Source organism: Microcebus murinus, chromosome 2, assembly GCF_040939455.1.
Source record: "Microcebus murinus isolate Inina chromosome 2, M.murinus_Inina_mat1.0, whole genome shotgun sequence".
NCBI lineage: Eukaryota > Metazoa > Chordata > Mammalia > Primates > Cheirogaleidae > Microcebus > Microcebus murinus.
In genome coordinates this window covers 42,137,964-42,159,716 of record NC_134105.1, presented here as the reverse complement: position 1 = coordinate 42,159,716, position 21,753 = coordinate 42,137,964, and the positions used below count along the sequence as shown (strand labels likewise).

At 42.3% G+C, this 21,753-nt stretch overlaps 1 protein-coding gene across 3 annotated transcripts in view; it reads left to right on the top strand.

The window, feature by feature from the left end:
* USP24 (ubiquitin specific peptidase 24) overlaps positions 1-21,398 on the top strand; it is a 138,111-nt gene extending 116,713 nt beyond the window's left edge. For 2 of the 3 annotated variants that reach the window (XM_020289190.2, XM_075998608.1), the window contains exons 56-68: positions 888-984; positions 3,248-3,364; positions 3,825-3,917; positions 5,944-6,046; positions 7,613-7,734; positions 8,634-8,747; positions 9,950-10,015; positions 11,632-11,698; positions 13,237-13,315; positions 15,380-15,455; positions 15,859-15,945; positions 16,335-16,445; positions 18,684-21,398. In XM_020289190.2, coding sequence (XP_020144779.2) covers positions 888-984; positions 3,248-3,364; positions 3,825-3,917; positions 5,944-6,046; positions 7,613-7,734; positions 8,634-8,747; positions 9,950-10,015; positions 11,632-11,698; positions 13,237-13,315; positions 15,380-15,455; positions 15,859-15,945; positions 16,335-16,445; positions 18,684-18,746 — 1,195 coding nt within the window. In that variant the 3' untranslated portion in view covers positions 18,747-21,398. Of the gene's footprint in view, positions 1-887; positions 985-2,721; positions 3,228-3,247; positions 3,365-3,824; positions 3,918-5,943; positions 6,047-7,612; positions 7,735-8,633; positions 8,748-9,949; positions 10,016-11,631; positions 11,699-13,236; positions 13,316-15,379; positions 15,456-15,858; positions 15,946-16,334; positions 16,446-18,683 lie in introns of those variants that run through there. The other variant, XM_075998616.1, reaches the window with a different exon arrangement.
* Positions 21,399-21,753: the final 355 nt, after the last annotated feature.

Here is a 21,753-nt window from a genome sequence, read left to right as displayed (position 1 = left end):
GTGGGTAGTTTGCCAGTCTTGTCTTGCCTGTCACACACACACTCACGTGCAGGTGAGTATTTTCTCTCTTTCCCTCTGAAGTATTTTAAAGTAAATTACAGGCAACATATAATTTCACTATAAATTTTCAGTATGTATCTCTAACAGATTAAAGTTTAAAAAATACACACTTTACCATTATCATACCAAACAAAGTTAATAATTCCTTCATATCATTTTATACCTAGTTCATGTTCAGATTTCTCCCAGATGTCTCAGAAATGTCATTTTACCATTAAATTTGTACAAATTAGGATCCAGCAAGGCCCACACATTGCCCTTTGTTTGTATATCTCTTAAGATTCTTTTCAGTCTTCAACATTCAGTAGTTCCTTTGACCCATCACCCCCCTTTTTTTGAGCCATTTATTCTGGGAGGAGCCTGGCCATTTGCCCTATAGAACTCCCGTATTCTGGATCTGCGCGTGCTCTTGGTGCCCCTACCGTGCCGCGAGAGGAAATGTGCAGCGCGTCCCTGTAGGCTTTTTCCCAAAAGAACTGTACCGAAATCAGATCAAGCCTCTAGCACTAGATATTGTGGGAGTACTTGTTATCTTTTTAAACTTTTTTCTAGTTGTCACTTAGAATCTTATTGGACTGGAAGATTGCCTTGTATGTCTGTTTCAAATTAGGCCGCGGCTGTGTAGGTTCACGGTTCCGTGGAGCGAGCAGGAACGCGGTGCCGCGGGAAGCTGCGTGGCCCGTGGGTGAGGGCCAATGCTCTCGGAGTCGCGAACTGACACCTTTGAGCAATGTTATTCCTTGCGTCTTAGGTGGGACCTGTATGGGGAAGGTTGGGTTTACAGAAGTCTGACTTGCTTTTCCATACCACGTTTCTCTCTCTTTCAGGATTTTCTTGTTGGAGTGCAATGTGAGAGAAGTACGAGTCGCTGTGGCCACCATCCTGGAGAAAACCCTAGACAGTGCCTTGTTCTATCAGGATAAGGTCGGTCTCATGTTTAAAATTTTATTTATATATTCTGTTTTTACCAAATGTTTTAAGTTTCAGGTCATAAGAAAGAGAGCCTAGGATTGGAGTCTGGTAATTTTGCCACATGAAATGCACCTTCTGCAAACTGACTTTCTGGTACCTGCCAGGGTAGAAGTCATTCTGTCCCTTCCTCCTCATATCCCAGAAACCAGGATAGGCTAGGAATTTAGGTCTGCTTTGGTCTGCTTCAGGATTTTCTTTCTAGAATACTCCCTTTTCAGAGTCCTTTCTCAAGAATTTGTATTAGATCTCTCTGAACTGAGACTAACATGGGTCTAGCAGCTCTAGTCTAGACCAACAGACATCTTGAGCCACCTCTGGCTTTGTCTCTTTCGTTTTCCTAATCTAAACCTGCAGATGGCAACCAAACCAAATAGTGCCGTTCATCCAGGGGCATTGGCCAAAAAACAAATGGTCCCTTCATGGGTCTCCATTATTTCCTAATCTTTGTTCCTGTTTTTCTGAATTTCTTCTGGCCTTATTTTCTGCAACATATTTTCTGGTTCACAACTCTACATATATACATGGTACAACAAACCTTGGTGTTCATTACCATCCTCAATCCCCAAAGATTTTAAGTGTTAGGGAAATAAATGACATACATTGTAAATCTGATTATTCAATGTGTTATTAAGTCCTAGCAAATACAGCAATTACTTCCCAAGTTTGCTGTTTCAAACAGCTGACACTACATGGAAAACTTTGAAAAATGTTATTTTCAAAACAAATTGGCTCCTCATAAACATTGGCTGGAGGCAGTGTGTCTCAATAAACTAAATACAAATTTTAGGAATTGCTGCTTCAGATTTGGATGTAGACTTTATCATGCAACTTCGAACAAGTCCTTTATATGGAGGATATTGATCCGGCTACAGTGCCTGGCACCCAAGCACTTAGTTCCTCGAACGAGGAGGTCAAATATGCCCTTTAGGAAGGTCCCAGAAAAAGACTCTCAATTCCAGGAATTATTAGGAAGCTGAGGTTTACTCTAAGACAGTGGTTTTTGATCAGCTTAAATAGCGGAACCATTTTTTAAACAAAACCATACCTGGATGCAGAATATATAAAATGAGTCACTGGGAGCTGCCTAGGACAGTTTAAATACCGTTGCTCCACCCCATGTAGAAATTTCGTATGCTGCATCAAGAATCCTTAACATAAGGACCATCTCACTCTCCTCCTTCCTCCCATGTTCCAGCTCAAAGGATAAAGGCAGTGTTAGTGCAGCCCCCCGACAGCTGGGGTCCGGCCGTAGCTTGTCACCCACCAGCCTCTAAAGGCGGGCTCGGGCAGAGAGGGAAGGCATGGAGGATGTGAGCGTGGAAGCCATTTGCTCAGCATCTGTCTGACATCCAGCTGATGTGTTTTCATGTCTGTTTCTCCTCCGTAATGGAAGCGGTGCCTCTTGCCACTCCCCTCCACTGCACAGTACTTTGAAGATGAAGTGCCGTATAAACGCTAAATTTTTACTGTGTTTATGATGGGTGTGACAGGATGGATGGGAACATTTCAAAAGTCTATGAATACCATCTTCAGAGGAAATGAACTAATAAGAATAGTAAGCCTGGTCTTCATTTTCAGATCACAGATGGATTTCTAGGGACTTGTCCAAAAACACTTGGGGTGGGAGGGAAAGAAGAAGCAATGTCATAACCAAAAATGGTTTCTAAACAAATAAAATGTTTTTCAAAGCTTTCCATGAGGCGTCAGCGGGCTCTCAAGTAAGTTCACGGTTGAGTGGATATCACCGTTGTCATTCTGTCAGGCTGTTGCTCTCCATTCGCTCCATCGGCTTGGTTTCCAGCCCCTATGCCTGTGTCTGTGTTTTTATTCTTTGCATCTGTGATCATGTGAAGGCGCAGCATAGTGGAGGGCGGGATCAGAAGCAGGTCTCCCCCGACACCCCGCCTTTTCTTAAGAGGCAGGATTGGCTCTGGAGAAAATGTGGCTGCTAGTAGAATCACGCCTTTGACTCTGAAACCTAGGAAGCTAGACTTCCCTTGTGGTTACTGCTGCCAGCACTAGTCTTTCCCTGGACGATAAAACTGAGGATTCTGTTTTTGCTCTCCAAAGCATAAGTCCATCTGAATCTTGAGAGTGGATTGTTTCAATCAGACTTTCCTTTTGTTCTTATGGTGGTTTACTTCAGATTAATCCTGTTACAGATGTCTGTCTTGCATTCTTTTTCTTTATGTAATTTTATCTTTTCTCTAACCAGTTAAAAAGCCTTCATCAGTTACTTGAGGTACTACTTGCTCTGTTGGATAAAGATGTCCCAGAAAATTGTAAAAACTGTGCTCAGTACTTTTTCCTGTTCAACACTTTTGTACAAAAGGTAAGTGATCTTTTTCCTAATATCTTTTCCTAATACAGCAGATTTATAGTCTAAAGAAATTTTATACAAAGAAAAATTTTAGATGATCCGATATGGTTTTATGAGTGTTTTCTTCTTAAAAAAATCGTAATTTGTGAATTGTATTACTTGCAAGAATGCTGATACAGGTAGGTATAGGCACTCATTGATAGCAGTAGAACACTTTTCATTAAACGCAGCGTTAGTTGTTCAGTAGCCATTGTGAAGCAATGTGAGGCTCAAGAGATTTTTAGTTAGATTTCAACAAGTATGTATGTATGTAAATTATACACACATATATAATTTCTGTAATTTCTGTATGTAAATTATAGCATTTAAAAATATGTTGACTCCTTAAAACATCTCATTTAGCTATGTTTTTTAAAACACACTTTTTGTATGGATAGGAATATAATTTGTCCTTCTCAATATTTTGTGACAGCAAGGTATCAGGGCCGGGGACCTTCTTCTGAGGCATTCAGCTCTGCGACACATGATCAGCTTTCTCCTCGGGGCCAGTCGGCAAAACAATCAGGTAAGGCTGCTCACTTTGATATTCCTGGCAGGATGGTCGTGTGTTTTGTTGCCATTTTGCTTCTCTTTGTAGGTGATAAATATTTTTAATTTCATGAGAGTCCAGGTACTAGTGCCACAAAGACTTTAAAATTCTTTGGAGTTCAGTTATTTTTATATATTCTTCGTAGAATTTAGTGTGATAACCCATATAAATGACTACTTAGAATTTCAGTCAGAATGTGCAATGTGAGTGTCATGGGAGGGAAAGATGGATTCTGATGGGAGATTTCACAGTCCTTGTAGGAATAGGTGGTATTGGGTCCTCTGGGGCTGTGAACAAGGCTATTTTGGTAGTGGCTGGTTATTTCAAGTCCAATGCTAATAAAACACCCAGAATTCAAATGTGAAGTTATGCTGTTATAAACTGAATAATGTTGCCCGTATAGTACTCTTATTCAAATGAAAGAGAAGTTGTTTTGTAATAACAGGGTTGGATTTATCCAAATATGACTCTTCTGTTTGAAGTTCCTATATTGATATGTCTCTCCCATCTGTTACATTTTTTTTTTGTTTGACAAATTTAAAATACATAAAATATTAATGTGTGGTAATGATAAGTACTGTTTATGGAGCACTTGTATGTACCAGATACAACTGGTCACTTTATGGTGGTATGCTTTTGATGGTCACAATTTAGTAAAAATTAGGTAATTTCATCCCCAGTCTCAGGCAAGAATTAAAACACAGAGATGTTAAGTAACTTGTTAAAGGTCACAAAGCTAACCTATGGGTGGAGCAGGGATTCAGACCCCAGCTGTGCCGATTTCAAGGCCAGAGCCTTTCCCCTGCATGTAACACATCACATAGGCAGTTTCCCTTTCTTTGTCAAGGGAGGCAGACTTGCCACTTAGGCCTCTCAGCTTCCTCTTTAGTATTAAAATGAAGTACTGACACCATAACATGCTCTGTGTGTTGACACTATGTTGAGATTTACAATATCCGTTGTCCTCTATAAGCTCTTTCCTATCTGGGACTCCACTGACAAGTGCGATTGATTTAAATTTACTGCAATTCAGCTGCACATATAGTCAATATTATTTTGCATTTATTGAGCACATTTTTACTTCTGAAAACATTTTCCCTTTTAATATTTTATTGGGTCCTCAAAATCACAAAGTAGAACAGGTAGCCTTATCTTGGCCAGTCTATGAAGAGGTCAAATGGTGTTCTGATAGCGTGCGCACATTTGTACAGCCCAGGGGATGGCAGAGGCGGGGCCAGACCTCCAGCCTCAGGGGTTCTCCTGGTATACTGAGGCGCAGGAAGATTCCCTGGCATGTCCTAAGCACTCGGTACCGAAGGTGAAAATGTGAATGGAGTGGTTTTATTTATTTTTTTAAATATTTTTACTTTTGGCCGGGCGCGGTGGCTCACACCTGTAATCCTAGCACTCTGGGAGGCCGAGGCGGGCGGATTGCTCAAGGTCAGGAGTTCAAAACCAGCCTGAGCGAGACCCCGTCTCCACCATAAAAATAGAAAGAAATTAATTGGCCAACTAATATATATAATATAAAAAAAAATCAGCCGGGCATGGTGGCTCGTGCCTGTAGTCCCAGCTACTCGGGAGGCTGAGGCAGGAGGATCGCTTGAGCCCAGGAGTTTGAGGTTGCTGTGAGCTAGGCTGACACCATGGCACTCATTCTAGCCTAGGCAAGAAAGCGAGACTCTGTCTCAAAAAAAAAAAAAAAAAATATTTTTACTTTTTACTTTAAAATTTTTTTTAAATATTATACTTTTATTTCTTTTATGTGAAATGCTATAATTGCTGTGGAAAAATGGATTGGTTTTAGAATATGAGTTAATATATCTGGGGTAAAAACTCTTTGAGCTAGCTTAAAACTTGTGACTTTTTTGTATTTTGACCTCTTCTATCAAGCATTGAGAAATAATTGAGGCCCAGAATATCATGAACCAGCAAATCTTCTCCCATTTTGTGTTATTTCTAACTACAACACTAATGTCCACTTTATCTTCTCTAATGACAGATACGTCGATGGAGTTCAGCACAAGCACGAGAATTTGGGAATCTTCACAACACAGTGGCATTACTTGTTTTGCATTCAGATGTCTCTTCCCAAAGGAACGTCGGTAAGCTTTAACATAGCTTACATACAACAGAAAAAGGAAGAGATTGAATTTGTCGAGCATGGAGAGTAATAATGTTAGCAATTAAATGGGTATTACGTGTTTCTCATTTGGCTATTTGATAACTGAGGAGCACTTAAACTTTCTGTTTTAAATCATATTAAGCTTCACCTTATTTTATTAGGTTGTCACAAGAGAAAGTGAGTCAATCATTTATTTGAGGAGGTGGGAGGATATTTGAGTTTTTTTTTTAAATACTAGGATTAAGGGCTAATTCAGAGTTCACTCATCACCAAAATTTGAACAATTGTACCATAGTGAGAAAATCAGCCAAGATGTGGCTTGGAGTCTCCTACCTGTGTGAACTTTGACCAAGCCACCTGACCTTTTCCATCCTCAGTACAAAATAAAAATATTAAGAACATAATTACTCAGGTGTAATAAGGATTGATGAGATAAAATGTTGAAGTACTTTGTAAAACCAAAGGGGATTCAAATATAAATTATGTCATTGAAATATATTTAAATATAAGGTATAGTTGGTAGCATTTCCTATTTTATCACCCAGAACCAATAGCATAGTCATCATTTAATATAAGAAAGGCACAAGTTGTCCCATGTGATTATCCAAAATTCTGACCTATGTGCGTACTGTGTTTTATACTGTTTCTAGGCCTTGTCATGACAGTAGCGACAATAGTAATAATAATACAACAAAGCAGCTGAAATGTATTCAGCATTTTCTGTGTGCTGTTCCTTACATGGTGCTTTAAACGTATTGTGTTTAATCGCCACAGCAAACCTGTGGGGATTGTCCCCTTGTATAGGTTAGGAAACTAAGATACAGAGAGGTTTGGTCACTTCACAGGTCTCTAAGCTAGTTGGTGGCAGAGCAGCCAGGATATGAATGCACTTTAGAGGTGGCACTTTAGTGTCCTCTGGCTAGGAAGATCTAAAGGCAGGACATGGGATAAATATCACAGGCCATGACTCTGAGAGAGAAACGCTTATTGATTCTCTAAACAGACGTTGGAGTAACAAGTAGAGTTTGCTTACTAAACTCTGACACGCTCATCTAAAAAGACGAAGCTACCTGATTTCATGAGTTCAGAGTGTTTTGTAAAAGAAAATTAAAATATGCATTCTTATTTTTCTAGCAAATAAGGTAGCTCCATATGGATTGATTCTGGTTAGCACAGGTGGTGCTGGCTGTTATGTGAGGACAGTTGTTTGAGGAGCAAAAGTGTCTTATCCACTGTACCTTCCGTGGCAGCCTTGGGCACTTTCTCGTATGCTGTCTACATTTTACCTCTTTGAAAGATTATCTTGAGTGGGGTTGCCGGGAGTCCACAGCTACACTGTAGGCATACACTGAAGGAAGTGGGCAACCATTTTCTCTCATCTGCATGACTGGCTTCCGCGCCAGACTGTGAGGGACCAGCTTGTAAGTTCTCAGCAGTTGTTTGTGAATCTTGAGAGAGTCACATTACCTCACGCATGTCTGTTTTGTGGAGTGACACCAAGTGAGACAGATTGTGTTTTGTGCTTTGCTTCTTTGATCTCCTAAAGCTCCTGGCATATTTAAACAACGGCCACCTGTTAGCATCGCTCCCTCGAGCCCACTGCTGCCCCTGCATGAGGAAGTGGAAGCCTTGTTGTTTCTGTCTGAGGGGAAACCTTACCTGTTAGAGGTTTGTACTTGTTATTCCAAAGCCATTTTCTTTTTATTTTAGTTACTTCTCCTATTTGAGGTTTTATTAGTTATATTTTGCATGTTGCTCTGATGAAGGATATTGTTAAGAGAAGAAATGATTCTTTCACACTGATTTTTCTTCCTGTGTATAAGTCAAAAAGAAATAATTAGTGGGAGAGAATATTATTAGTCCTCTTTTCTGCCAAGAACTGGGCCTGTAGGCCCAGCCCAGCCAGCTACCCTCCCATGCCCCAGGGAAGCAGATGGCACTTCACCAATCAGAGTCACTCACTCAGAGAGGGTCTCTTCCGCCATCTCTCCTGTATATCCCTGGTCCTGGAACGCTACAACTCGGAACCTCGGGGGCGTCTGGAATGGGGCTCTCCCAGCTCTCCCCATGTGGCGCAGCCCCATCTGAGCCTCCTCTCCCCCAGAGCTGCCCCTCCTGCGGACTTGACCTCCCAACCCTCCTTCCACAACCTGATTTACATACATATGACTCCATGAACAGTATACATTCTGGTTTCTAAAACCATATCAACAGTGCTGTGCTACATCTCTCTCTCCCTCTTTTTTTTTTTTTTTTACTTAATATTATTTTTTGGATCCATCAGTGATTACTTTAATTTTGGTGGGGAGAGCATTTGCCTTTGAAAATCTGATGAAAGTGACTCACTCTCTCCCGAACAAAAGTACGCATTTGCACAAAGTTGTGTAAAATTTCAGACAGGCGTAGACACCTTGAAATCTATCCATAGATTTCTAGTTAAGAAACCCTGTTTTGATTCAGTGTTGATGATCTTAAATCTGAGTAAATTTCAGTTAAAGTCAGGGACAGCGGATTCATTGCTAACTGTGGGATGAGAAGAGCTCACCCCTGGTGCTTCCTCCCACCAGGTGATGTTTGCTCTGCGAGAGCTGACGGGCTCGCTCCTGGCGCTCATGGAGATGGTCGTGTACTGCTGCTTCTGCAATGAGCATTTTTCTTTCACTATGCTGCATTTTATTAAGGTAGGACCTGAGGTGAACCTCGCAGTAGCCAGATGGCCTCCGGTTGAGGCTCTAGGAGAGCATGCCTTTGCTCCAGGCAGCATGCTGCTTTTAGTAGCCTAAATTGTTTCTTCTAATCATAAAAGTAGCATAGGCTTATTTTTATTAGTTTTTAAGTACATAGATAATACATTACTACATTCTCTTTGTGAAAAATTTAAGCATACAAATGAGGCTAAAGTCTCCTTTGACCACCACCAGTCCTCCTTGTCCCCTCCTCACCACTTACCCCAGGGACCAATACCATCACGTTGGCAGGTTTCCTTCCAGGCCTCTCGGTGTGAATCTACACTACACATGTTAGTTTCTGCCCACAGAATGTCTGCGTACCTTCCTGCCTGCACCAATATTTATAACGGTGATGTGGACAAGAAGCAGGTGGTTAGTGGATTATGTCTTTAGGCTCTTACTGTGATGTGTTTTGCCCTCAGCCTTTTTTGTATAGACCTACATCAGAGGTGATTAAGTTCCTGTCTTTGCTATTTACTAATTATATGACCTGGGGAATTTCCTCCTCTGCAAAATGGGAGGAAAATGTGGCTGACCGCACAGGTTGTGAGGATTTAGTGAGTACGTGACACCTTGGGAGTAGGGTATTATAACACAGTATCCTTTCCTACCTTACACATGCATGAATTTATTAAAATCTCCAAAGGAACACGTGTGAGTTTTATGAACCTTGCTGTCTTCACTTAGCGCAGCTTGGCAGATTGGTCTGTTTCATAAATTGACTTTTTTATGTACTTCACTCAAAGCATCCTGAGCTCAGAGCATTCTCATAGCTATTCCATCATATTCTGGAAAACAAAATAGGAGGATATGTACATAAATTCGGGTCTGTTTAGTGACTTACATTCTCCCCTTTCCTTTCATCCTCTCTCCTTTTTCCTAACTTAATATTAAAGTATCGCAGCATGTTACAGCTGTGTTACAGCTAAGAAAGGACCTTAGAGGTTATTTTAGTTACAGCATGTTACAGCTGGAAGGACCTTAGAGGTTGTTTATTTTAGTTCCCAGATTTAGCACTTGGGGAAACTGAGGCCCAGGGAATTGACTTGCCTAGGGTCCAGATAGTGGTAGAACTAGTGCTTAGTTCCAGCGTGTTGATTGCCACTCTAATGTGCATTCACTGAAATTTTTATGCTTTTTAAAAATTATTTCAGAACCAGCTAGAAACGGCCCCACCCCATGAGTTAAAGAATACGTTCCAGCTCCTTCATGAGATATTGGTAAGTCATGAACGTTCTGATTCTCTTGTATTTAGGTATTTATTAGTCAGCATGTATTTGTAAATAAAAAGTTGTATGTCCTTTTATTGTTTTTCCCATTCATTTGGTCTGCATTTATCAAGTCCTATTCATGTCAGTCATGTGCTCCATGCATTACTGATTTAGCAGTGAGCAGTTACGAAGCTCTACCTCTTAGGAACTCACAGTTACGTGAGGGAGCTGGACAGGAGCACAGCAGTTACAGTGCACAGAGCAAAGGGGAGTAGCAGGAGATGGGTAACCCTTACTGAGGCCTTACAGCGGGTAAGGCACTGTGCTAATAAGCACAAATGTTACCATGTTTAAACCTCCTGATTACCTGCAGAGGTAAGTTGCTGGCTTTACAGTTTATCAAATCTTAGATACTATCGATTATACATGTACTACTAAAAATATTTTTAAGAGTCAAGAAACTGAAATGTAATCCATCGTAGGATGCTTTCCAATTTCGGAAATATGAAAAGCAGGAAAAAAAAATCAGTTATAATCAGCAATATTATTGGAAACCAAGATTTAGAGAGGTGGAGCATTTTGCCCAAGGTCACCCTTGGCAGGTCGAAGATCTGTGGCAGAGTCAGGATCTGAGCCAAGAGACTGGCCCCGGATCCTGTGCTCTCTACCAAACCCTCAGGAGCTCAGTGAATTGTAAGTGAATGGCATGACTAGAAGGAGGAGGGGGAACTGGGTAGAGCCTGGGAAAAAAAGCCCAAGCCAGATCATGAAAAGCTTTGGATACCCGTGCTAAGGCATGTGGACTTTTTCCTCTAGGCAGTGGTTGTTCACTGGTATCTGGTTATGAGCTAAGGAGAGAGACACCCTAAGGCTAGTCTGTCACCCTAAAGAGAGGGAGGGACTCTATCCCTTAAAGAGAGGGGCTTCTTAGAGGGACTGTGTTCCCTTTAGGTCCCTGATTCTTAATATGGGTCTTGGCACAGAGTGGACATTCAATAAAGGGTTTTGAATAAGAAAAATAATGTCTTGGATGCCATGTGTTAAAATCCTATTTTTCTGGTCCTTTGCCTCCTTTTGGTGCTTTTACAAACTTGGGAAGATTATTGCTTCCCAGGGGTAGGACTGTGTATTGCTCATCTGATCAACAACAAAGCCATATGGTTTACTGCACTATGTACAACTCAGTGCTTAGAACTAGAAATATAGCAACAAGTGAGACCTACATTCAGCCCTATGTAGCATAGCAAAAACGTTCGCTTTTTAGAACCTGTATAATAACAAAACTTTAACACATTTTTAGTAAACAAGTTAAAGCATAAACCTTTTATCCTGAGGATCATGAAATATAGGTCCTTATAATCCACAGAGAACTGTAGATATAGTTGCTCAGAACACACAGATAGGAAATGAATGGATCTTTAAATATTAATAGTTTTTCATCTTAGTTGAAAATTTAAGATATGTTTGTGATATGTGGTGATGACATATCTGTTTGTATTGGGTTTTGTTATGTTAGAAACCAAATTAATTTCTGGAATAGAATTATAAAGAAGGCACCAGTGGCTATGACACATGACACAAGCTGCTTCCTTCATTCACCAACCTTTATTTCCTTCCTTTCACAGGTCATTGAAGATCCCATACAAGTAGAGCGAGTCAAATTTGTGTTTGAGACAGAAAATGGATTACTAGGCAAGTATGCCTGGCCTTGAACAAATGTCCGCAGTAAATATGTAGATAACCAGTTGTTCTGGCCGGTTCTGCCTCCTGCTGATCTCTCTGGCTTAGATCAGTGAGTGATATGTTAGATGTCTGGTCAGGGCCACTGGGTTCCCTCATTCTAGTCGGGATGAGCCCAAGGGTCTCACTGCCCTGGACACTCTCATACCTTCAGTAAAGTGCGACTTGAGGTCCTTTTCCAGCTCAGGTAAGAGTCAAGGGTGTTACGACTTACAAGCTGAAAGCCGCTCTCTGATGGAGGAAACCTTTCATTCCACATCATAGCCACTGGGGAGGAAAACAAAACCTCACACTCGGGATGTTGTCCAGCTCATGAAATGTGATTGTCTTTTTTCCTATGATATAAATGTAACCAAATTTCCCTTGTAAACTCATAGATGTGTTCTGTCAAGGCTTTCTTTTTCAGAAGGCTAAATTGGCTTTAATGAGCTATTTATTAGAAAAAGTTTAGTTAAAAATAGTGTTATTCACCTTCTACCATACATTATATTTCCAGTTAATCTGAGTCATTTTACATTTTGCTATACATTAAGAGGAAATTTGGGGGCTCCTTTTATTGCAGAAAGGAGATTTCCGCTAAGAAGTTTAGAAGCTACAGCTTCCCAGGGCAGCCCTTATGAACGGTGTACTCTAGTTGGAGCAGTACCCAGGCTCTCTGTAACTTAGAAATTATAAATTCCTCAGGAGCAGGACCAAATATTGTTTATTTTTAAACCCCTGAAACACAGAGCAGGAGTTATTTGTTGAATTGAATTAGTATAAATTTCCATTTATCAAACTTAAAGTGTTATAACTACTCTTTTTGTCTTGTCTTGACTTTTCTTTTCTTTTTTTTTTTTTTTTGAGACAGAGTCTTGCTCTGTTGCCTGGGCTAAAGTACCATGGCGTCAGCCTAGCTCACAGCAACCTCAAACTCCTGGGCTCAAGCGATCCTTCTGCCTCAGCCTCCTGAGTAGCTGGGACTACAGGCATGTGCCACCATGCCTGGCTCGTTTTCTCTATATATTTTTAGTTGTCTGGCTAATTTCTTTCTATTTTTTTAGTAGAGACAAGGTCTCACTCTTGCTCAGGCTGTTCTCAAACTCCTGCCCTCGAGTGATCCTCCTGCCTCAGCCTCCCAGAGTGCTAGGATTACAGGCGTGAGCCACCACACCCAGCCATAACTACTCTTTTCTCAGTAGTATGGTGTGTAGACAAGTCTCTGGGTGAATAATCAGCCAGTGTAAATTTTAATTCCTTTTCAGTTCTTCTGAAAGTCAAACTTTCAGAAGACCACTGTATATGGTTTTTGGTCCTATTTAGTATTTCTACCCATTAGAATTTAGGGGAGAGGCTGTTGAGTCAGGTACTACCATGCTTTTTAGTTAAGTTGTTCCTTACCTGCTTATCAAAATTGTTTGTCAGTTTTCAGAACAAGAAACCTTGTGATTACTTGGAGCCACTTCCAGCTTAGTCCTTTACCGTTAAAACGTCCTCTTCTTTTCCTTCAGCTTTGATGCACCACAGCAATCATGTGGACAGCAGTCGCTGCTACCAGTGTGTCAAATTTCTTGTAACTCTTGCTCAAAAGTAAGTATTGATTTAAAATGTAGACAGGAAATGGTGTTTTGATTACAAGTCAAATATGACCAGAAGAAAAAAATCTGCCCTTGTTTGGGTACCTAGAGAATCTGACTCAGTCAGGGAATGCTTGCTTGGAAGGTATAGAAACCTATTTAAATGATACTTTAAAAAAAAAAAATGTGAACAGGGAGTATTAAAAGAGTAGAAGGTCTTATGGAATCCAAAAAACAAAAGACTAAACCACCAGGCCTTATATCAGAAGGTCAGGAATTAAGGCAGATTTGGATTTAGAGACCTTAAAAGCAAGGACTTGTACACTCTTCACTTGAGATCATGTTCACTGATGTAACTTAACCAGTAAACTGTGCCAGGCTCTGGGTCCCCAATTTCAAAATAGCTTCTCAAGAGACAAATCATGTCACTTGTAGCTATTGAGCGCTTATGAACCCAGGCAGCATGCTAGGTACTTTCCCTCCTATATTGTCTTATTTAATCTTTTCAGCAACTCATAAGATTAGGTATAGTTATTAGTCATATGTCATGGGGTGGGTTAAGTGGCATCCCTAGAATCACAGAGCTAAGACTTGAATACAGTCGATTGACTTGAAAGTGAAAATTCTTTATTTTTAATTTTGGTAAAACATACATAAGATAAAATTTACCATTTTAACCATTTATCTGTGTGCAGTTCAGTGACATTAAGTACATTCACATTGTTGTGCAACCATCATCACTATTCATCTCCAGAACTGTTTTTCATTTTCCAAAACTGAAACTCTATGCCCTATTTCTCCCTTCCCCCAGCCCCTGGCAACCACCATTCTAATTTCTGTCTCCATGAATTTGACTACTCTAGGTACCTCATATAAGTGGAGTATTTCATACAGTATTTGTCTTCTTGTGTCTGGCCTTGTGTCTTCAAGGTTCATCCATGTTGTAGCATGTGTCAGAGTTTCTTTTTTTAAGACTAAATAATATGTTGTTGTAGGTATATACCACACTTGGTTTATCCATTTGTCTGTTGACAGACATTTGGAAAGCAGAATTTCTCAGTATCAGAAGAAACCATAGCAATTTGCTAATTTAACTGCCTTATGCAGTACACAGGCAAACAAAAGGTCAGAGTGACAGTGTAATACCCAGGGTTATTGAGCAGGCTACACTGCCATCACTGAGTCTTGCACCAAGCCTTCTTTACGGCTTTATTTATTTTGCTCCAGATTTTTGCTGATTGTTAGGCATAGGATTGCTATCCCTGGACTTATACCAGAATAAGAATGAGGGATCTCTTGGGCTTAATCTGCTGCATTTGAGCTTCCTAAACAGATATAAATTAGAGCCCAATTGAAATAATACGTGCAGATGCATTTCCCAGATAACATGGTATTGTGGACACAGATGGATTTGTCCTACCATGATTGTGGGTTCAGTAATGACCCTTGATATTGGCAGCATGTCATCATAAATATTTGCCTGAGTGGCGTTTCCAAATAGTGCTGGGGCCATGTGGCATGTCTGAAGCCAGCAGATGCTCTTTCTGGACACCAGTGTGTTCATTTGTACTTCTGCATCCTTCACACATCCATTGACACACATTAGTGGCGATATCACCTTCAGTCCTATCTTCAAATGTGAAGGACAGTTTGCTACATAACCAAATAAAAATGGAAAGAGAGAGGAGGCTCCAAGACCATACTTTAAAACTATTTTCTCATAATCTCATTTTTTTATCCAAATCACTAAAAGACTAATTTGATTATATCAAGAGGTCATTATTAAATGTACCATTTGTTATGGATTTTTTGTTACATTCTTTAATTTCTAACTTTGAATAGAACTGAGTGGATGCAAGACTCTGCACTACATATTTGCCTTGTTCTACTGCCTTTTGAAGTTTAAACACATGAATGTATTACTTATCCAAACAAAAAAAGAGTAAAAATTCAATACAAAGGCAACTGAATTTTAATTAAAGTAACATTTGTGTTTCAAAGTAAAAAGGTACTGTAGATTAAATAAGCATATTTGCAAGGAAAGCATTTGGCTAATAAAAATCTCCTCAATCACCAGGTGCCCTGCTGCTAAAGAGTATTTCAAGGAGAATTCCCATCACTGGAGCTGGGCTGTACAGTGGCTGCAGAAAAAGGTAATTCAACTTTAAATTTTTCTAGCTATACCATAGGAATCAGTAACATCTCATCGGGAAGCATCTCTTAAACCTAATTTGGAGACTGACCTCAAGGTGTTTTCAGACTTCAAACATTTCTTTGGTACAGGTGATACCTGCTTGTATGCATTAAATTTGTGTTTTCATGCATGTGTCTTAACTTTGCAGGTGAAAAGGTAGGGATGATTATATAAGAAGTAGTATTTGACTGAGGTCTTAAAAGTGGAATTGAAATCTTCCATGCACCTCCTAATGTGATAGAAGGCCTGGGGAGACTCACATCCTGTTTTGGATGCCTTTTAGACACTGATGTCTAATGGTAGAAACTGTGGGCACGCAGGGGCTTATTTGTGATCTCTGATGGCACTTTTGACCATTTCAGATGTCCGAACATTATTGGACGCCACAGAGTAATGTCTCTAACGAAACATCAACTGGAAAAACCTTTCAGCGAACCATTTCCGCTCAGGTGAGGTTGTCCTTTGTTTCCGTGTGGTTTAGAACTCCTGACGGAGCATTCTTAGTGTGTTTCTCAGAAACTGCAGCCGCAGAGAAGAGAGGGATAGGTTGAAAATGAGAACAAGCAGAAGAAATGATTGAATTCCTGTGAAAAGACAACAGATTGGTGTGCACTTACGCACATCTGTGCAGATTGTTTGTCTGGTAGCAAAGTGGTGCAGGTTGGTAAGGCCAGTCGCCGTGGGATGGAGGTTGAGCTGGGTTCTCTGATGGCCACGATGCAGGTCCCACTTAGGCCCTGGTGCCACCAGAGGTCAGATGAGGGGGGTCTTCGCTGGCGGTTGCGGCTGCCACTGAACAGCCCCTAACTTTTCCTTCTTATGTTTAAATCTCCTGCAGGACACATTAGCATATGCCACGGCTCTGTTGAATGAAAAAGAGCAATCGGGCAGCAGCAACGGGTCCGAGAGCAGTCCTGCCAATGAGAACGGAGAGAGGCACCTACAGCAGGTATAACGGTAGGGCACGTACCCATGTGAAAGATGACCTTGCTCTTAAGCTTTCCAAAAGAGTTTCTAGAATCAAAGAAAAAGGATGCCTCCTCTCCCGTGTGAGTCTAAAGAAACAGCAGCTCCACCCTCGGAGTGATCTCAGTTCGGAACTCACTCACGGTGTGCTCACAGAGCCGAGCAGCGCTGCAGTGTGAAATTAACACAGGGCTTTGGGGTGTCTGTGGCTGGCCGCTCGCTCAGCCTGGGGGCATTCCTGATGAAGCCAGGCCACCGATGTGTTTGTTGCAGCTTGTTCACTTCATTTCGCCAGGTTACTAAAAAATCCCTCTTCTGCTTTTGCCAGCCTTCCTGGAAATACGGACCCTTGAAGGGAAAGGCCTTGTGCTGTTCATGCAATTGACCTACTGGCCAGGGGGTCAAAGGATAATTTTAAGCTTATTAAATATATATACATATATATTATATATTTTTTCAGTGCTGATCATCATAGTAGAAAAAGACAAGAAATATTATTGAACACCTACAATGTGTAAAATACTGAGGCAAGCATCAGTGTAGTTAGGTTTATTGCATCTTCTCGCTGGTGTGTTCCCCTCCATCGCTCTGGTCTCCTCTGCAGGCAGGCCCGTCTCCGTGCTTGGCTCACACCAGGCCCCGACTAAGTGAACGTTGCTGGTGTTGTGTCATTTTTTTTTTAAGTGTTATCTTTCAGATCCTCATAACAACCATGTTAGGTAGCTGTTACCCTGGTTTTACAGGAGGATAACGGAGGGCTCAGCATGGCGACATGACTTAACCCAAGGTCACTCTTGCAGTTTACACCACCTACTTTATTTGCAAAGAAAACAAAAGCTGTCACAGGCTCCTGCGGTTGCTGGTTCCCGAACTTACAGCCCCCTGCCTCTGTACTGCCTGTGACAGTGGAGGGTGTTTGCCTCCCCTCCCATCTGGGCAGAGAGATAGAGAGAGAGAGAGAGAGAGAGAGAGAGAGAGAGAGAGAGAGAGTGTCTTTGGTATATTGAATTCTACGTCTCTACCAGATCCTTCCTGGGGCTGTCTCAGCACACTAGTTTTCTCCCCCTTATCCCCATTTTCTTATCTCTCGTTCACTCTTCAGCCTCTTTCCTCCCGACCACCACCCCCTTCTCTCCCACTCAGCAGTTGGGGTGGCAGGTGGCCCCCAGTTTCCGGTGCTCATCTTAGTGGGCTGTCCTGAGTTCCAGACACAGACATCCAGCTCTCTTGTTCTTGATGTCTCCACATGATTTATCTCAAAGACCCCTCAAACTCGACATGCCCCACTCCTGCTCTGTGCCCGCTCCGAAGCTAGTCCTCGCCGGTGCTCCTTGTGTCACCCACGGCGGCCTGCGCACCAGGATGGAGCCAGATGCCTAGGTGTCGTCTGGCTGTGCTGTGCTCAGAGGACCTTTTAAACAGCCCGTCCATCTCTGCATCTGTCCTAGCCCCGTGTCTCCAGGATCTGGTCCTCCATTCTTGCTTCCCTCCCATTCGCTTGCTGAAACCCGTCAGTCGCTGCCTGTCCTTTGCCGTGGGAGAAAGGCAGAGTCCTCAGTGCAGTCCTGCTTGATTTGGCCTTTGCATACCCACACCCCTCCCATTCTCTGAATTTTAGCTCATTCAAAAGTACTTTGTTCTTCCGCGTGCGCCTCCCTCTCTCCCCACCTCGCTCACTCCCACTCTGCTCACGTGCCACTTCCGCAGTGTCGCTGCTCCTCCTTCACCCCACCGCCAGCTAGGTGGGTCCCAAGCTCCTGGCAGGGACTCAGAACTGTTACGTGCATAAACCAAAGGCCACACTGTTGGTGACAGAGGCAGCGTTCCGACCCAAGAATGACCCCATCTTTGGCAGGTGCGGTCGGGGAGACAGCACAGTGCCCGCACGCGGTGGGCTTCGGTGGCCCCAGCCCCTCTCTGCTTCACTGCAGGGGCCACGCTGAGTTCTGACTCAGTGTGGAGTAGTGTTGTGACTTCAGGCAAGTCACGGGGTGTTTCAGTGACTAAATGAGATCATAGACGTGAGAGTGTTTAGCATAATCATGAGTTGTCAGATACAAGGGGTAGTAGTTATCAATGTGTTTTATTGCCCTTTAACAGACATTGAATTAAGTTGCTGGATGAAGATATGTTTATGTCACAGAACACGAACCAGTTGGCCTAGAAAACTTTTTTCTCTCGCTCTAACCCTACGAACTTTGACTCCTTTTCTTGTTCACAGGGTTCAGAATCTCCCATGATGATTGGTGACTTGAGAAGTGACCTTGACGATGTTGATCCTTAGAGGAACGTGCCCATCTCGACGGGGAGTCAGGCCACGGTACTGGATGCTCAGCACCTTTTGAAACCAGAATCTCGTCCTCGGCCCCTTTGGAAGAGCCTGGCGATTGGACTGGGAGAGCTGCCACCACTCGGGAGCAGTGTGTGTTTTGCGAGGGACGCGTTCTTTGGGCCCTGGAAGGCTGGGAGCTGCTTGGCGGTGGGAGCACCCGGTGTGCGGACCCGCTGTCCCGGGAGCACAGTGCCTGTGCGCCTTCACATCTTTGTGAAGATTTTAGGAAATAAAGCCGGTGGCAGACTTTCTTGTTACGTGAACCTACAGGAGTGAGCGTAAAGCTGTTGCTTTCTCTCTGATGCTACAAAAGAAATTCCTTTGTCTTTTATATTTTAAGAAAAAAAAAAAAGCAAGCTGCCTTTAGATATGTGGGGGCAAATTTTTAATCTTGCAGTAGCATTGAATAGAAATATCCAATTTAAAATGATGTAAAGATATGTGATGAAATTCCTTTTCATTGTAAAATAGTAGTTAATTCAGTTTACACAGACCTTTGTATTTAATATGTCTCCCTGTTTGTTTAGAACAGATGGGTCTGAGTGAGAGCCCTGGGCGTAAGCTTGGATCTTGATGAAATGTTACCAGGATCAAAAATTGGGAAATTATTAAGCTCTTTAAAGTATTTTTCTGATATAACAGATTGAAAAGAGCAAAAAAAAAAAAAAAAAAAAGACATTTAAATATTGCTGTGTTTTCCAAAAGTACAGGGTACATTCTTTGACATCAATCACTAAAGGAGTCATGAGTTGTTCCCAAAACAAATTTTAAAAACAGCACTTTAAAATATAATTTTATTGAGTTTGACTTCATAAAATTATCTATTTAATGCTTGGAGACATATTGAATAAATTGTAGTCTTAAATCATGTGATCTGCAATCATTTGCTTTTGCTTAAAACATGATTACTGAAGCCCCTTGGTATTGGTTGTATGTGTAGTTGAATTTGAGTTGGGAGACACTGCTTGTGAGTTTCATAGTGATTTTAATGCAGAGAAAGAATTTGAGACTTTGTTTCTCCTCAACATGACTAGTTAACACTGAAAAGACAGGCAAGGTTTAAGATTTATTTTCCCAGAAAAAACCAGAAAGCAATTGACCAACCATCCATCGAGTTGTATTTGCCAAGTATAGCACCATTCACCCATTTCAGGTTAAATTCTAGTTCCCTTTTGGGTGGGGCAGGGGGAGCTTACACCAACCTATTTCATATATTTTGTACATTTTGTATTTTGAATTGTTCACACACATTTTCAGCCCTGTTTTGCCTTCAGTTACGTGTTCTGCCTTATTTTCATCTCACCATGCACAGAACTAGGAGCCTTAGGAAGTGCCAGGTTGCCACCGTCACGTTGCCGAGTCACAGAGGCGCGGCCAGCCCCAAAGTGCCTTCTGGCTGTTTGGGCATTTTGTGTGGGCGCTGCACTCCTTCAGCGGCCCCGTCATGTCACTCTGGCGGTGGGAGTGTCTGTGCCGCCGATCAGGCTTCACTTTGTCATCTTGTGACTTGCTGCAGGCTCAGGATGAGAAGGTGGGAAAAGGCCAGCACTTAGGAGTAGAACTGTGCCCTGGGAGAACGGACAGAGGCGAATGGCAAACTTGAGATGGTCCGATGTTCTTGCAGTTTGGAATGTGATGTTCTGACGTTGATTTTGCATCCATGAATACTCCATGACCTGCTGTTTCCCCGACCCCCTTCTCACCGCCCCACCCCCATCCCTTCCCAGAGATGGCGTGGGACGCGACACTGACACGCCGGCGGCGAGCCACGCTGGGAAGGCATCGCCCGCAGCTGCACTCTCAGGAGCCCAAATTCAGGAGTGAAATTGCCACTTCTAGTCCCCTTATTTCCTATGGAAACAACGCCTTCCACACCCCAGCGCCTGCTGTCCTCACTGAAGCTTCGTCAGGGTCGCCTGTCACCAGTGTGCACCACACGCTTTGGTTCGCTTGCTCACGTTGTTGCTACAACGAACACCGTCTTCACTTTGCTGGTAACCACTTGATTTCCAACGGCTGCAGTCAACAAAAACCTGCTGATGACTTTTTTTTAATGTAGTACAACAAGTGACAATTATGACAGGCTTATCTTGGAAGAGTTGTCATTTTTACTGCCAATTTTTTGGATGAAGATGTTTTTATAAATCTTTCAAAATGGTCTGCAAATCGAGCAGGAATTGCACAATTAACTCAATGCTGTGTGTTCTCAAGAAGCTCCCTTCGTGAAGGCCCATCTTAGGATGGCCAGTGCCCGGGGAAGAAAACAAGCATCCCAGCGGGCACCCCGTCCTCGCCGTGACTTCTGGAGTACTCACAGGGTCACTGACAACGAGAAAACATTGTAGGACCTAGGGCGCCGTGTCCTCAGACTTACCCTGTCTTGCCCCACTCTTCCCGCTAACACTGAGGTGTGTGCAGTTACCTTTTGAGCTTGGAACAAGCAGACTGGAATTTTCCTCTGCTACCTCTTTGTGTACAAAATCTTGTTTATAAAATTTCAAAAGGAAGTAGATAAACTAGGGAAGACTCTTAATTCTAAATTTGTTTCATGCGTGGCAGAATTCTTAGCTTCTAAGAGTATAAAATAAATTTTTCAAAAATGTAGAGTTGGAGTGGCCCGGGCATTTTTTCTCCATGTATCCATACAGCCGTATTGGGGTGGGGGCCAGCGTGGGCCTGAGGCTTGGTGCTGTGATTCCTTTTAATACCTTACACTAGTAAGGGAACTGTGAGTCTTCTAGGCCTTTTGCTGTTCTCCCCTCAGGATAGTCTGACCATTTTAGGATCCATCTGCATAGCTTGGGCAGGACGCTGAACTTGGGTCCATGGCCTACATTCACCTCCCCAAAGCTTTCAGCTCTCCCAAGTAATCCCCAGCATAAGTCGTGTCCCTGGTTAAGCTGGGCTTCTTGCTAGACCCCAGAGGTCTGTCTCATTCCTGTGTCCTGTGTTGCTCATA